The sequence below is a fragment of the Notolabrus celidotus genome, chromosome 2 (genome assembly GCF_009762535.1).
Source record: "Notolabrus celidotus isolate fNotCel1 chromosome 2, fNotCel1.pri, whole genome shotgun sequence".
Taxonomy (NCBI): Eukaryota; Metazoa; Chordata; class Actinopteri; order Labriformes; family Labridae; genus Notolabrus; species Notolabrus celidotus.
Window position 1 is genome coordinate 19481346 of NC_048273.1, and position 17362 is coordinate 19498707.

The 17362-nt window shown below is 42.2% G+C and overlaps 1 protein-coding gene across 1 annotated transcript in view; it reads right to left on the bottom strand.

Annotated features, from left to right (window-relative positions):
• The window catches only part of obscna (obscurin, cytoskeletal calmodulin and titin-interacting RhoGEF a), a 43914-nt gene extending 29072 nt beyond the window's left edge, over positions 1 to 14842 (bottom strand). The window contains 28 exon segments of the mRNA XM_034706163.1: positions 1325 to 1591; positions 1720 to 1986; positions 2068 to 2334; positions 2532 to 2798; positions 2896 to 3162; positions 3722 to 3952; positions 4737 to 4763; positions 4880 to 5146; positions 5494 to 5769; positions 5905 to 6171; positions 6414 to 6683; positions 6778 to 7044; positions 7436 to 7702; positions 7858 to 8121; positions 8206 to 8478; positions 9528 to 9794; positions 9893 to 10159; positions 10283 to 10552; positions 10646 to 10912; positions 11019 to 11282; positions 11371 to 11635; positions 11830 to 12098; positions 12326 to 12478; positions 12481 to 12529; positions 12531 to 12592; positions 12989 to 13150; positions 14439 to 14705; positions 14803 to 14842. Of these exon segments, the coding sequence (XP_034562054.1) occupies positions 1325 to 1591; positions 1720 to 1986; positions 2068 to 2334; positions 2532 to 2798; positions 2896 to 3162; positions 3722 to 3952; positions 4737 to 4763; positions 4880 to 5146; positions 5494 to 5769; positions 5905 to 6171; positions 6414 to 6683; positions 6778 to 7044; positions 7436 to 7702; positions 7858 to 8121; positions 8206 to 8478; positions 9528 to 9794; positions 9893 to 10159; positions 10283 to 10552; positions 10646 to 10912; positions 11019 to 11282; positions 11371 to 11635; positions 11830 to 12098; positions 12326 to 12478; positions 12481 to 12529; positions 12531 to 12592; positions 12989 to 13150; positions 14439 to 14705; positions 14803 to 14842 (6346 nt within the window).
• Positions 14843 to 17362: the final 2520 nt, after the last annotated feature.

Here is a 17362-nt window from a genome sequence, read left to right on the forward strand (position 1 = left end):
ACATATTGATGTTATATTATTATGTTTTTTTATTTCTTTGAGCTACCTGGCTGTGGGGGATCGCACTTCCTGGTCTGAACAAAAAGCATGGCCAAGGGCAGACAAGCCTCAAGTGCTGAGGCCAGCTTGTGGGGGCAGACCTTGTGCTCTGAGCCACAGGGGCATTTAGGTGTAGCTAGTATTGCTTTGAATTTAATTCAAGGAAACTTTATTTGCATAGCACATTTCATACATGAGGGCAAAGCATTGGAAACATTCAGACAAGCATAAAAGAGCACAGTTAAAATGACAAATATAATAAAACAGAAAAGAAAAGGAGAATTAGAAATATATTAAAAGTTAAATTAAAATTTGCATTTAAAGCAAGTTAAAATAAGCTAAGATAGGAAGGCAGTGGCAAATAAAAAAGTCTTAGTCTTTGATTTAAAAGAGGTGAGAGTTGGAGCAGACCTACAGCTTTCAGGGAGTTTGTTCCAGATGTGTGGTGCAAAATGACTAACGCCGCTTCACCATGTTTCGTTCTGACTCTCGGGACTGAAAGCAGACCAGTACCTGATGACCTCAGAGGTCGAGATGGTTCATAAAGTAGGAGCAGATCAGCAATGTATTTTGGGCCTAAACCATTCAGTGCTTTATAAACCATCAGCAGGATTTTAAAGTCTATTCTCTGACAGACAGGAAGCCAGAGTAGGGATCTAAGAGCTGGAGTGATGTGATCTGCTTTTTTGGTCCTTGTTAGGACTCGAGCAGCAGCATTCTGCATCGTCTGATGGACTTTTTAGGGACATCTGTAAAGACCCCGTTACAATAGTGTAGTCTGCTAAAGATAAATGCATGGACAAGTTTTTCTACATCCTGCTGACACATAAGTCCTTTAATCCTTGATATATTCTTAAGGTGATAGTAACTTAGCATCCTTTTTTCCCCCCTTGTGTTAACTTGGTCAGGCCAAACCAATATATAAGTTTTGAAAAACATTGAAGTTGTCCCTTTGTCACATTGTGTGAGCTCTGTTTGTTTAGTTCACACCTCATATTTTGTCGTGTTAATTTGAGTTCCGTTAAGTTGACTCCTTTTTTTCATTTTAGTTTGTGAATTTCGTTTGGGTAAAATAAAAAATAAAAAACGTTCTTTAAAAATGACTCCTGCGTCTTCTGCCATATAAACAGCAGTTATGTCTTGACAACCAGTACTGTGAGAGTAAAAGAGAGCAATGCATTGTGATCTTCATTACATACCTTAATACCTGACCCTCAAGTTACTCACAGGTGTCACAGAATTCCCGTGTTCATAGCCACTTGTAAGTTGGCATCACGTCACTTACCTCTCACGTTGACTTCTGCCGTTGTCCTCTGCTCTCCCAGGACACAGCTGTACTCCCCAACATCCTCCGGCTGGATGTTTTTGATGTGCAGTTCAGCTATTTGACCTTTCTGCGTCATCTGATATCTTCCCCCATGATAGAGCTGGTCCTCTGCCTTCCACCACTGCACAGGCACCCCGGCCCTGGACAGCTCACAGTGAAGAGACACATTGCCTCCTTCAGGAGCTTCCTGGTTCTTCAGACCCATTTTAAAGGTGAGGGGGATAGCTGCAGAGAAACCAATTACATGCTGTGTTATTTTATGTTAAGTTATCTTGTGGTTGAGCCTTTTGCTATTTCCCTGAAAAAATCTAAAAAGTCATAAAGCCATGCTTTTATTTTCAATCTCCCCTTACGTGTAATGGTGATGTTGGCTGTGGTCTTGACATCACCGTGGTTACAGCTGTAAAGCCCGCTGTCCTCAAGCTGTGAGTTCTTGATGGTCATCTCCATGATGCAGTTTCTATTTTTAATCTGATACTTGAAATTATTTTTCAACAGCTCTTGTCCTTTCTTCCACTCCACAGAAAGGCCAGGCTTTGACAACTCACAGTTCAGCGTCACACTGTTCTCCTCCTCAACCTGCTGGTTCTTCAACTTAGTCTTGAATGTGATGGGAGGAGCTGCAAGAGCGGAACCAAAGAGTGGTTATTCTGATAAACCAAAGGCGTTAGATCATGTTTTCAGTTGGAACTCTATCCTACCTTTGACAATGAGTTCAGCAGTTGATTGGCTGTCATCAGTCTTGCAGGTATATCTTCCGGCATCACTTTCTTCCATGTTGTTGATGATTAGTTTGGTGAGACGACCCTCCTGTTTCATCTCATATTTGTATCCAGCTTTGAGGACCTCTCTGCCTTTCCTCCAGGTCACCGGTGCTCCTGGTTTGGAGAGCTCACAGCAGAACACTCCGCTGTCTCCCTCCTTCACCTCCAAATTTGAAACCTCTTTCTTAAATGTTACAGGAATAGCTGGGAATATAAAAACATATCAAGCAAAGGCTGACAAATTGGAATAGCTCTACCTTACTCAAAATGTTTTCATACATATGAATTCATTTTGTTAGTTTCACTAATGCATCCACCATGGTAACTTGTGAGAGAACCATGCGTTTCACTGTGAGTAACAAACCCCCAGCTTTAGTGTCTTTCCATTTGGCTCCACTTACCTCTTACTTTGATGTCTGCTGAAGTCACAACACAGCCAACAAAGCAGCTGAACTCCCCGGCATCTTTTAGAGTTAAATTCCTGATCACCATCTCAGCCATCCTGCCCTCCTGCCTCATCTGATATTTTTCTCCTTCATTCAGGAGTTGAGCATCTTTCCTCCACTCCACCGGGACCCCAGCTTTGGAAAGCTCACATCGCAGCGTCACGCTGTTCTCCTCCACAGCTTCCTGGTTCTTCAACTTTTGTTTAAAAGTTACTGGGATTGCTGCAGAGTAATGAACCAGAGAGACACAAAGTATGCTGCATAAGGTTTATATGATGAAAGCATGATATTTCTGTTAAATACAAGTACTGGCTCTCACCTGTGATGATTACGGTAGAAGTAGTTTTTATGTCATCACAAAAGCAGCTGTATGTGCCACTGTCCTCAGGCTGGCTTTTCCTAATGAGAAGCTCCAGGGCGGAGCTGCTCTGCTTCATCTGGTACTTCTCCCCATTGGTCAGCACTTTGTCTCCCTTCTTCCACAGAACTGGAGTGCCAGGTTTGGAGAGCTCACAGCTCAGTGTCACCCCATTGCCCTCCTGAACCTGAATATTCTTCAGTTCCTGGAGGAATCTGATTGGCCGCTCTGGAGAAAGAAGAGCAGAAATATGATTATGACTGGGAGGAACACCTTGTTTTAAAGTTCTGGCAAGTACAGAGGCAGTGATGTCATCATAAAACAAAACAATATCAGTGGATCTGAACTTTCAGAGAACTCTGTGTTCTGTACTAGCTTCCACGCCTCATTTTAACCATCTCGATCTCATGCAAGTGTTTGTTTGTGCGTGCTTCTTTTAAACAACATCTCAGTATTACATGTGGAGTTATTGCCCAAAAAAAATGTAGAAGTGTTTCAAGGTCGTTTTTGGCCAATTTTGTTGTTATTGTACAAGTTAAAGAGAGGCAGGAAATCTAAAAAAGAGAGAACGGGTTATGAAATGCAGCCGAGGGCTGAGGGCCAAAGTCAAACCCAGGACCACTGCAGCAGGGAATGTAGCATCTGCACATGAAGCACATGCTCTACGTACTGAGGATAAGTGGCCCTTTGATATACTTTGTATTCAATTAATAACTGCCTGCTCCCAATGCATGTTATTTGAAGTACTAACCATTTACTCTCACGGTTGCTCTTGTCCTTTGTTCACCACAGAAGCAGGTATAATCTCCAGTGTCGTCCAGACAGAGGTCTGATATCTTCATCTCTACCTGGAGATCCTTTTTCCTCATCTGGTACTTGTCTCCATTCCTCAGCAGCTCTGCTCCTCTCCTCCACTCCACTGAAGGGGAAGGTTTGTCAAGCTCGCACCGCAGGACCACACTGTTGCCTTCAGTCACCTCTTGGTTGACTAGTGGAAACTTGAAGCTTGGTGGTAAACCTGGAAAATTGAAGACAGTTTTTGACATTTCAAGGAATGGCTTGGGATTGAAGTACCAACCCTTTAATTAAACTTGCTCTGAAGCAACAACACTCTGCTGGAACAGCACCACACAATCAAACTTAGATTACTGAGGGTACAAGTAAAACTTAAAATAAGCTAAGTGGAATAAAAGTGAAATCCTAAGGATCATAACTAGTTACTAAGAACAAAGTATCAGATTAGAATTAATAGTCAGCATATGAACATTTCAACTCCTTGGATATCTTGTAAATACCAAAAATTAAACCAAGGGTCGAAATAGACTGAGTTATCCTTAGACAGGATAACTACCAAAACAACAAAAAATAAATCACATTAACAATCGTCGTCTTCAAAATGACAATGAACTGAAATGGAAGTTACATTGCAGAATGTTTTGACAAGAAAATCTGTCATGCCAGTAATCTTTTTCTCTAACAAGCTGCTGAATGGATCATAATATAATCCATTATAGGTTTGATTTTCTATCCTGATGTCAAAACATGAGTGCTTAACTAACAAGTCAAGGTTGTTTGGGATGTATGTTTGTAACATGACTCCACATTTTTACCCAGTTTATGAGCAGAAATGTACAGCACACACTGTACTGTGACATTTGGCCATAAGCCAGACAACAAACAAAGTGACAATGGGGCAGTAATCTCTCTGAAGAGCTACTGAAGTGAAATGACATAATGGGGTTCAAGCAGTGCTAACACCCACTAAGTCTACTTTGATTTTATTGTACTACATCAGAGCTGACCTCGTTGGCGTCTGCGCTCAGCTGATTCTGTTGAAAACATTAACAAAGTTCAAAAAGAGAAAGAAGAGAGGAAGAGATATGCAGAACGGAAGAATGAATCAGATATATAAGGTATTGGGGATACCGCTTGGTTGTTTTCTTACCTTGCACAGTCAGCTCAGCAGTTGATTGGCGGTCTCCAGTCTTGCAGGTATATATCCCAGCATCACTCTCCTCTATGTTGTTGATGATCAGTTTTATGAGGCGTCCCTCCTGCTTTATCTCATATTTCTCTCCAGGCTTTAGGATCGCTCTGCCTTTCCTCCACTCCACTGGAGCTCCTTGTTTGGAGACCTCACAGCTAAAAACTCCACAGTCTCCCTCCTTCACCTCCATGCACTGGAGCTCTCGTTTGAATGTCACAGGAAGTGCTGTTGTGGGTATATTTGATACTCTTATTATTATTGGTTGGATTGATTTGTAATGTGACATTTTCAATAGCTAAACTGAAATTTACCCTCACTTATACTTTTTCTTCAGGTTACAAATAAGGAGAAGATATGCATGCTCTTCTGCCTTTGTTCTCTTCAAAGCCAATAAAATCTCAAGATTTATTATCAGGTATGGAACATGGATTCTATCGCACAAAATATACATACCCTTTTAAATCTACAGATTATGTTAGAAGAATACAATCTTTTAAAATGAAAACTTTCATTAAGGAAAGAGCTACGTGATTCCTCTGACTGATGTGGTCTCATGGCATACTTTGACTTACATTTGACTTTGACTTCAGAAGTGGTTTTCTCATCTCCTGTAACACAGCTGTATTTCCCAGCATCCTCTGATTGGACACTGAGAATGGTCAGCTGAGCTATCTTTCCGTCCTGCTCCATCTGATATTTCCCTCGGGATATCTCTGAAGACAACACCTGGCCAGCTCTCTGCCACTGCACAGGGACTCCCTTCTTAGACAGCTCACAGCGTAATGTCAGACTCTTCCCTTCTTCAGCCTCCTGGCTTTTCAGGCTCACTTTGAATGTGGCAGGAACAGCTGTTGGCCATATAACAATTACCAAACAGCCGAATACAAGCAAAGAGATTAAAGGAGCACTGTACATGCAGCTCAGTAAACTTCTACAACAATCAATACACAAAGAAAAAAGGGAGTTTGCAATATTTATCATACCAATAACTTTAACAGTGGCTTTAGTCCTCTGCTCTCTGCACACACAGGTGTACACCCCGCTGTCCTCTGGATCAGCATCTCTGATGATCAGCTCCAAGGTGGTATCCCTCTGCTTGATGTGGTACTTCTCTCCATTCTCCAACAGCTCACCTCCAAGTATCCACTCCACTGGGATTCCAGGTTTAGAAATCTCACAATGAAGAGTGATGTTGTGTCCTTCCTCCACCTGGAGGTTCTTTAATTTTTGCTTGAAAGAGATGGGTAGAGCTAGAAGGTAAAGACAAAGTGAGGTAGTTAGAGGAAATTAGTAATACAACAAGTATTGTTGTCTGAGGATGTCATTTTTTTATTCTTGGTATAGGTTTTTGGGAACCACCTAGATATCGTACAGGGTTAGGGTTGGGGTTTGGGTTAGGGTTACACGTCACATCACTTGTGTTCAGATCTTATCCTATCACAAATAACATTTAAGGCAGTTTTAATGACACACTTTAATAACAGTTACCTACCATTCACAGTCAGTGTTGCAGTGCTCTCTATGTTTCCACAGATGCATGTGTAGATATTGCTGTCCTCAGGTGTTACACCAAAGATCCTCAGTTCAATCAGCATATCTCTCTGCCTCATTTGATATTTTTCTCCATTCCTGATGAGTTCATCCCCCTTCTTCCTCCACTCCACGCTGTGCCCAGATTTGGACAGCTCACACCGTAAAGTAGCAGTGTTGCCCTCCTCAATCAGCACATTTCTCAGCTTCTGTTTGAAGGTTACTGGCAGCGCTGGTGGTGAGATAATGATCAGCAATTAATATATTGACAATTATTAACCTTACTTTTTTACTTTAGTGAATAAAAACAACTGCCATCAACTTACCATTGATTTTGACAGTGGAAGATGTAAATTGATCAGCACACACACAGCTGTAGAGACCACTATCCTCAGGCACAGGCTTCCATATAAGAAGCTCTTGGGTGGTGTCTCTTTTCTTTATCTGGTGCTTAACCCCGTTCCACAACTGCTCCTGTCCCTTCCTCCATTCTACTGGCAGTCCAGGTTTAGACAGTTCACAGCGCAGTAAGACATTGACTCCCTCCTCTGCTTGCATGTTCTTCAAATGCAGTACAAAAGTAATGGGAATAGCTGGAAAACAACAGGAAACCTTCTATTAGGAAATACAATCAGGATTGAGGTGAATTGGTTAAGCCATGGACAGACATCTTATATAGTGACAATGTTGTATTTTATTTTGGAGGGTAAAAAACCTTTTCTAGTGGTTGTAATTATTTTTTTTGGCTTGCCTTGTTTTCTGCTATTCATGACAAATAACCAAGTGTGATATCTGCTGTGTATCAACAACAAATCTGTGACAGCTCAGTCCCTTTAAATGCTAACCCAACCTTCAAACACACTGCTGTAGTTTTATAAACTGTGGTCCCCAAAAAATGTATCAAGATTACAAAAGAGAGCAATGACCATGGTAAATTTAGTTTTAAAAAAGGAACATAAAGGTCAGGGAGAGTTCATGACATACCCTGTACTCTGATGCTTGCTGTGGTGCGGTGATCTCTGCATTGACAAGAATATTCTCCTGAGTCCACAGGCTTCACAGATTTGATGATGAGGGAATTAATTGTCTTTCTCTGTTTCATCATGTACTTGTCTCCGGCCCTGATGCTCTCGAAACCTCTCCACCAGTGGAACTGCACCCCAGGCAGAGAGTACTCACAGGTCAGGGTCACCGTCTCCCCTTCTTTGGCCTCCACGTTCTTTAGAGGCTGTATGAATTCTGCCGGGATGGCTAATGAAGACAGAAAAAGAGGAAAAACCAAAGTTATACCACTGGTTCAACAACAAGGAGAAAAAATATTGTTATAACAAATTATATTAGTGCAATACTATCCTAATCCTAACCCAAAAGTTAGGGATAACAATAAAATAATTTAATATTTATACCTTTGACAGTTACAACAGCCCTTGTTGTAACAGATCCAGCACTGCACTCATAGACTCCTGCATCACCGTTGCAGACCTCCCGAATCGTCAGTCGGGCCTCGCAGCCTGAGCGAGTGGCAAAATACCTTGAGGAGTTCCACATAAGACAGCCATCTTTGTACCACAGGATGTGACACGGCTTGGAGGTCACACAAGACAAAACCAAACCACCTCTTTCAATAGCTTCACAGTCTTCCAGTGCTGTAATGATGGTGGGGCGCCTCTCTGGTAGCATAAAGAGACAGGAATTCAGAACCAGATGTGACATAAAAATACACACAACAAAACTCTGGCGGATTAAGACCTTACCTCTAACCAGCAGTGAGGCGTACGATCTCTTGTCCCCTGCTGAAAATGAAATAGTGCCAGTGTCTTTGCGGGCCAGCTGCCGAAAAGTGAGGCTGTGGTAGCCTCCAGGCAGCATCTGGATCTCATTGAGCTCATTGGTGTACAGCAGAGTCTCATCCAGATACCACTTGACCCCGATGTAGTCACTGGGACAAATTCGACACTTGAATGTGACCGTGTCTCCCTCGAGGCACTCAACATCCTCCAATTCATCCAGGATCAGAACCCTCTGTCCTGTGAGAAATATGGAGAAGATGGATGAGTGAAAAATCCCATTAGAAACATGTGGAGTTTTACTCGAAGCAAAATTGAACACAGTTTTTTTATACTCAATAATGATGAAACTTTGGACACATTTTGGCTAAGAATTTAAGAACAGCTTAAATAACAGGTTAAGCATATACTATTCGATAACATGCAGTATTAATATTATAATATTGCAACTATCTCGGTAAATATAAGATGTCAGTTGTGTACTTAAGACCCTTAAAAAAAATAAATGGTAAGTAAGTCGCCTTTTAGTTGTTTTATATTTATCTTCAAGTATTAAACGTGATTGTCTTCCTTGCAGCAGAGTTTCTACCCACTACATGATTTAACACGGCAACTTAGAATTTACTTTGTGAATCAATTTATTGTTCAAAGCCAATAAAAAACACCAGATTTTTTAATGCAACTAACTCGAAAATCGATTTAAACATCTATTCCTGATGAATCGTATGCCTTTAACCCTCCTGTTATGTTGCGGGTCAAATTAACCCTTATAAAAGTCTATTTTAGGCAATATATGCCTTCCAAACCAGCTAAATGCAGCATAAAAATCTGGGCAGCGTGTGACAGAAGAGGTGTCGTGTTGATTTATCAACATCACTTCATAAAAAAAAAAACTCAAAATGTAAAATAAAATAAACAAAAATCAATGTCATTTAAAAGTATTAAATTTATATTTAGGGCTTTCCAAAGTACATTTAAAAAAGTTTTAACATTAATTTTAATGAAAAACGAGTGAGTTATCCTCATTGAACCATTATCTGTGAGAATTAAAGAACACCAATGGACTAAATCTCGTTTTAAATGGTTAGTAATGGAGTTAAAAATTAGATTAAAAAAATGTGTTTTTTGGATAATTGAATATGCCTCGGGTCAAATTGACCCAGGAACATTATTGCTGTTCCAGAGAAAGGAACATAACAGGAGGGTTCACTTACATTTGGTCCCAGCAGAATTACAATGAACACAGTAAACAACCATGATGTAAACTCTTCCCTTCACTCTGTCCTCACCCTGCACAGTCAGCTGTGCCCGGCTCTGCATGGTGCCAACATCACATATGTAAATATCCGTGTCTGATTTCTCCAGGCAGGTGATGGTCAGGGACAGCACTACCCCTTTTTGCCTGATGACATACTTCCTACCAGCCCGCAGCTCCACCATTCCCTTCAGCCAGATCACACGCTTGGCTGGCCGCCTAGTCTCACACTCCAGGGTCACTTTACCCTTCTCCTCTGCTTGTGTTTCTCTTAACTCCCTAGCAAACGTGTGCTGGAGGTCTGAAAAGGATAACAAAGTGTAAAAAGTTGAGTTACGTTTAAGATTTAGTGATGCAGTTGCAGATCTCATTGGTTAAAAAGAACAAGAGATAACTTACCTCTGACCTCCAGCTTAGCTCGTGAAGCTATACCTTCAGCTTCGCAGCAGTACTCTCCAGAGTCTCTGATTGTGGTATTCTTGATCACCAATCGTGCTAAGTGTTTTTCCACACTCATCTCATACTTTGGGCTTTCTCTGATCAAATGGCCATTTTTCAGCCAACGGACCGTAGCATCTGGTTTGGTGATCTCACAGCTCAGCTCTGCATCCTCGCCCGGCACCGCCTTGACATTCAACAGCTCCCTGAAAATATGTACCGGCTTCTCTACAGAATAGGACATGCATTGAGTCATATTTAAGCTTTTCTTCTGATAAATGTGTTCACCACATTGCTTATTTAAGAATATCATGCAAAGAAAAACAGTGCTAATTATTTCATCTCAGTCACCTTTAACAAAGAGCATGGTCCTGCAGCTAAGGGCTTTGACTGTGAAGACCACGTCTCCAGCGTCGGTTAAAATAGCATCTCTGATGGTCAGCTTATATTTGCGGCCGTTGTTGATGACCTGGATACGGCTGTTGGTGACAGCCACCTCGCCATTAATGGTCCAGGAAGGCTCATCATCGAGATCATGAGAGAGCTGACAGTCAAAAGTGCAGCTTTCGCCCTCCAAGACAGATGTTGTCTTTATACGCTGAATGATTGTAATATGTAAGTCTGCAGGTAAATAGAATCACAAAGGTAGCGTTATTACAGAAGATATATCTTGTAGAGCTCCTCTCAAATAACAAAGATTTCCAGATGACTCACCATGTACAGTAACTTTCGCCTTGGTCTGACTGGTGCCCAGGTCACAAGTGTACTGTCCAGCGTCTTCCTTGCTCAGTGAATGAATTATCAGCGCCATAGATTTGCCAAACTGAAGTAACTCGTGTTTATCATCAGCAGTCAGGACTATACCATCCTTCCTCCAAACAGGGGTCACTGTCTCTTTGGAAACTTCACACTGAAGGCAGACCTCTCCTTGCTCTTCTCCCGTTGCATCCTCCAGAGATCTCAGGAACACTGCCGGGCGCTCTAGAGCCAAGATTATACACCACACATGTCTCTCAGAAATAAACACAGGGATATGCTAGTGTAAGAAAACCCCTGCCCATACGCTCTAATTTTTCTCCCAGCTGACCTTTAACCTTTAGGGTGGTTGTCTCAGAGAGAAGGCCCGCTTTGAATGTGACTTTACTCTGCTGCGGCCGCAGCTTCTTGATTATGAGGCTGTGCATAGTGCCCATGTGCTGGATCCGGTTGATTGCATTAGAATAGAGGCGGATGTTGTTGACAACCCACTCAACATTGGCGACCACGTAGTTGAGCTCACATGAGAATGTAGCGACACCGTTCTCCTCAATTTCCACTGGCTCAAGATGTTTAACTAACTTCAGGGTTTTCACTGTTACAAGAAGGAAACTGATGAATCCAAACCAACTCAACCAATATGATAAAAAATAATATGAAGTGTTTTACCTTGGTGATCCTACCTTCTACATTGACATGTGCTGTGCTCTGTGAACCTCCAGCCATGCAGCGGTACTGTCCCGCATCCATCCCTATCAAGCCATGAATGGTCAGCTCTGCTCGTTTCCCTTCTCTCCTCATGCTGTATTTGTTTGAGGTCTTTAGGGCTGTGCGACCTTTAAACCACCGCACCACCCTGGGAGACGGAGCAAACCTACAGCTCAGAGTCACTGAGCTGTTCTCCTTCACCTCTATGTCTTCCAAGTGTTGAGTAACTTGAAGAGGACGCTCTAGACGGGACAACATAAAGCAGTTAAATGGGACACTCATGATTAATCTTAATTATTCATAACCCCATCATTTGACATTGTAGATGATGACTTAAACCTCTGTTGCAATGCCTAATTTAGCTTAACATTATGAAAATCCAATTCCCTGACTTTGAAGTTGCCTTATCAACAAGTTTTTTTTAGGCCACTCACCCTGACGGTCAGCTTTGCAGTGGAACGACTCTTGCCAGCCATAAAGAGCACAGGCCCAGACATGGAGCTTTCTGTGGAGGTGAGCATGAGGCTGTGCAGGGTTCCCTCCCTGTCAATGTTCACTGCCGCATTGGGTTCCAGCACCTCACCGTTAAGGGTCCATCGGGGGGGTCTGCCTGATTTCAGACTTGTCTCCACTTGGAAAAGAGCTGGTTCTGGCTCCATCACCTCCAATGAGCTCATTCCTCGCACTATTTTGATAGCCTGCTCTGCAATACAGCAATACACATACTACCAGTGATGACACAGCTCCAGACTTGCAATATTATACAAAACACATTCTTCATAGTATACTTTGCACTTCAGAAACTTATGTGTACATCAGCATTCCTCTTGATACATTACGTTTTTCAAAATTGTGGGTACATAAAGCATAAGACAGTCCATAAGTTCAACATTGAGACTGATGTGATGAAAGTGACAGCAGGCATCTCACCCTCCACCAGAAGCTGACAGGAGGTTTCATCATCTCCTGCATCACAGGTGTAGTTGTCCTCGTCTGAAGAGCAGACGTCATCAATGATGAGCTGCCTGTAGACGTCCTGGCTGATTAGTTGGTACTTCTTACTAGGCAGGAGCTCCCTGCAGTCTTGTACCACCTGACCTGAGCATTGGGTCGGGACACCTGACACTCCAGCAGGACCCCGATGGCGATACATGGCTATCTTGACCCTCAGCGGACGCAGTATTTGGACTGGGAGCTCTGTAGGAGGACACATTGAATTTAAACAGAAGGGGCCGATGGCATGATACATGTTTTCCTGCATAAATCTGCATAAATCTGACATAAACTTTACTGTGACTCACCTTGAACTGTGAGATTGCATAGGATGAGACACGCTCTGCAGTGAATCTTATCTCTCCTGCATGCTCTGGCCTCACTGATTTATAAGCCAGGGTGTGACATTTACCTGAAGTCAGATTTAAAAAATATGTTTTATTTTATTTATTGTATTTAGAAATTTTCAAGATTACCTTTTTCTTTATTGATCACCTGTTGTGTCCCTTATGACCACTCAAACGCAGCTTCTAAAAAGTTAAGTTTATTTATTCTGTGTAGGCTTTAGTTTTTATGAGAACATTGTGTCTGGATTCTTACCCTGGTGTCTTATTTTGATGTTGTCCCCATGACGAATCCGGCTGTCGTCCCTGTACCAACGTCCATCCACATCTACCTGGTTGACTTCGCACAGGAAGTTCACAGCCTGGCGCTCCATTGTGTCGACATCCTCCAGCTCCTTCACTATGTGGATGTCCCTAGCTGACAGAAAGGACCCAAACAATGCATGTAAAGTGACTGAAAACAACCTATGGGAGCTTCAGAAATCTTTTTGTCAGATCCCTGAATGATAACCCAGGATTTAATTTTCACTAGAACTTGAGTGTTGGTTTTAAATTAAATAGGTGATGAGGTTTCATTAAACTGTCCAAAACTTCAAGTTTAAAGGGTCCACAGGATGCGTGGCGTTACGTTACGGCTGCACCGCGCACTGCGCAGCCGATACGTTCCCATTCTAGTCAATGCTCTAGGGTCCACAGGGCGCGTGGCGTTACGTTACGGCTCCGTCTCGGGAGCATGCCCCCGCGCCGCTTCAAGCCTATTTTCAACGGTGCCGGCGCCCAGAACGCGTCAATACGCACAGAAAAGAACGACCTGGACAGGAAGTCAGGCACGAGGATCGCATGCAACATCCGCCAATTTAAAAATAAAACATCATAATTATTATTATTAAACTCACTGTCACTGCAGCATACTCAGTGATGATTAAAGCACAAAAGTAATGGAATACTCTCCAAATGAACTCAACCACAGAAAGGCTCTGTGACCTGTTGTTTGTATGTGGTTCTCTCTATGCTGGATCCAACTGATCGTGCCTGCTCTGCGCTGCGCTACGCTCTCAACTCGCGTCCTTTGGACCAGGCGCGAGCCCTCGAACACGCTGCGCAGCCGTAACGTGGCGCACACGCATCCTGTGGACTTCCCGGGTAAGAAGGAGTATGACTGTATTTAGCACTTAATGGTTCAAGTTTAACCCTTGAAGCAGCATGCTCCTTTACTTAACTACATTTACTTGTGCTTTTCATGTCTGCTTACTTAGCACATTAGCATTGGGAACATTTCATAATTAGCAAAAAACAAAGTACAGCTAAAGTTGCGGGGAATGTCCTAAGTATTGTTTATTAATAAACCAATGCACAGGACAAACGGAAATTTGAACCTGGTGATAATGCTGATTGAAAGTGTGGGAATTCAAATTTTAAGTTTTATCCCCTGGGAAAAATACTTTTTAAAAATGTAGCTTTCCATTCGATTGTGGTTTCGATATTTCATTACAACCATCAGTGTCAACTTCTGCTCTGTGCAAGATAAAATGTCACAAGGATTTATCCTCAGGTGACCATGAATTTCAACACAATCTGGTCTGGATCGCAGGTGGACACACAATCGGTCAACAGACTGATATCCTGTTATTTGAATGTTATGATGTGGAGAGATTTTTTTGAAAAGTTTGGTCTTGTATAAGACTATAATTATTGCACTTCTTTACCTCTGACACTAAGTCTTCCTGATGTCTGAATGCCATTGGCTTGAAAAGAGAACAAGCCTGCGTCACCCAGAGCCACCCTCTTCAGTATGAGGGAGTGTTTCTTCCCATGCATGCTGATACGGCAGTTTGGCTTGGACTTAAGCTGCACCCCATCTCTGGTCCACACGCCCTCGATGTAGGCAAGGTTGAGGGTCACCTCAAAGGGGCAGCCCTCACACTCAGACACCTCCACATCCTCCAATCCCTTCACCACCTGCAGACGGTTCTCTGGCACACAGAAGCACACACGGCAATAGTGAATCAAGAGCTCTTCTCCATTTCATAACTATTCGAAAATTAAAAAGTCTTTTAACAAGTAACTTGCTTGCAGCTGCAACTATTCCTCCAGGTACACCGTCTCCCATGGCTCGCTCTTCTCAGTGTGTTCAGGGGCGTTGTTGCCTCTTTACCACAGTAATCACAGAAGGGCTACAACTGTAATGAAGTGTTGTATCATGGTTATAAAGCTGTACCATGTCTTGCCATAAAACCATCATCTTCTATGAAACCTTTTTCACCTCATAAACACTTACTGCTTTTTAACATCCATTAGTTACACTCATTAGATACTGTTCTGTAATAAGCAGAATATTGCTTATTTGCAGAATATGCCCTGTGTTTGTTTGGGACGAAACTGTATGTGTGAAACGAATTCCTCTCAGGCTGCAAAAAATATAGACCTTCACTTCCAAAATGGTAATATTGTCAAAATGTATACGCATAGCATCGCCCTCAACCGGTTGATCCCTGTGATGGCATGCCAGTCCTCCACAGTGATGAAGAGCAGAATAATCTCTGTCACCTCACTGGCTGAGCTCAGCAGCACCAATATAGACTCCGCTGTGTGCCACCCGCATCAGGCTACATGCACTGAACTAACAGGGGGGTAGTTTTAAAAAATAAAAGATGGGCCAAATGAGACTGCTGAATACTTTGCTGATTGATTAGGACATTCGAGATCTGGAAATGCTTTTCAGAAGCTGGCCCCTCCCACTATCCTAAGGGATAGTTGTCTATGTACTTCAAGAGGATGGTCATTGTAGCTCCAATTATCTGCTGCTTAAATGTCATTTCATAATGCGTTACACAACAACGCTGAGTTTTCCAAACATTTACATTGACTCTCGAGGCCTAGTTATGAAAAGAGAAGAGAGATCCTCTCCAAGGTGTTAAAGGAATAAAAAAACAATGGAATATCTCCTTTGAGATGAGGTCATCATAGTGTTAGGAGGTGAAAGTGAAATACAGTAGACACCTGATACTACTTTGACCTTTTATGAAACAAACATACAGTATTCTTATAGAAACGCAAAGAAATTGTGACTACCAAAACGTCAAAATAACACAAAGACGTCAGATCAAATGCCAGTAATGCACTTACCTTCAACTTAAACAGGTACTTTCTAGTAAAACCTTGCATGCCCTTTTGTCTCACAGATGATGGCAGAAAACAAAACACCTTCACCTGAAAAAAGAGCTTGATGAAACATCCACCATGGCATTAGATCTGCCCCAGTCTTGTCTTGTTTCTCACAAAGCTTTCCAGATTAACAACAAACATTTAGCCAAAAGACCGCATGCCCAAGTAGTGCCCAAGTCCCCAAAGCAGACAGCCTATGGCGCTTTCCCTTTTTTTTCACCCTCTTTGATTGAGGCTGGTGCTGAACAGCTGACATATCTCTCCTGCATACTAACCTCCAAAATAGCCTTCTGTCAGTATGAGCACAAAGATAGCTGTGGCTTCAATGATGAGAGGTGGTGCATGCATGGCATCAATGGAACAATCAATAACAATCAAGATGTGTACAATAAGCTTAGTGGGTTTGATGGTTTTCTGAAGTGCATGAATGATGGAGAGAAGCAAATTACTGGAAAGCATCTCAGTGAGTGAAAGTTAAGTCACCTTAATGCAGTAAGAGAATGTGGGTCAACATACATTGTTGACCTTACACCAAACTCACTGGTCCTAGACAGAAACAGAACTTTTATTGCATTAAAAGGCTGATTAGTTTAATCACATGCCATTTGTCATGTCTGCCAGTGTCCTAAACATCAGGTTAGAGAGATTAAGTCCAGAAATCTCCACAGGGAGTTCTCACCACTCCTGCAGTTGAAAGGTCACTAAAGAATAATCATCATATCCCATTCCCTTGACATCAGAGTAAGTTTGAGACCCCGTGATGGCTGATTTCTCTATACAAAGGGCTCATCAAAGGATGCCAGAGTAGGAAACCCTCATCCAAAAATATATTAAGTATATGTTAAGAGCAACTATCCAAAGCAGATCACAACTGCACATTGCTGGAGAGAGCTAACAAAACTCCCTTAAGCTCCTTCTACAAGACCTTTCCCTAAGACGTTTGTTAAAACTTTTTACCTGTAGGGTTTTCTTACCAAGACAGTTAAAAAAACAAAAAGCCAGCACTAGTATTGTGTTTGCCTGAGTTTGATAGACAGCTCCATGTGTCACTAGTCCAGTGAAACTTGACAGGATCATCTTTGTGCAGCCCCGTTGGGACACAAAAAACAAGTTGTCGTCACTGGAAGAGGAATGATGGCTCATTTACCACAAAGCTTGGTGGACATTTGAGTGAAACACAAGGAGTCCATTCAGGCACACATGAAGACGTTTTGCTTATGTATTGCACACAGAATATGTGTCTACAGAAAAATGTAAGAAAGGGTACTGAATTGTGTTGTGTTGCTATAAAGACGTTCAAAAAAATCAACTTGGGATATTGAAATGTAGGACTTCACGTGTGCAGCATCCTATCGGTGGTGCACAAAGGCTAAAAATAGCTGGATGTTAAGGAACCAAGGCAATGTGAGGATGTGTTGAGTGAATTTAGAACTCGACAAAACAGCTGAACACTCCACTTAAGCCT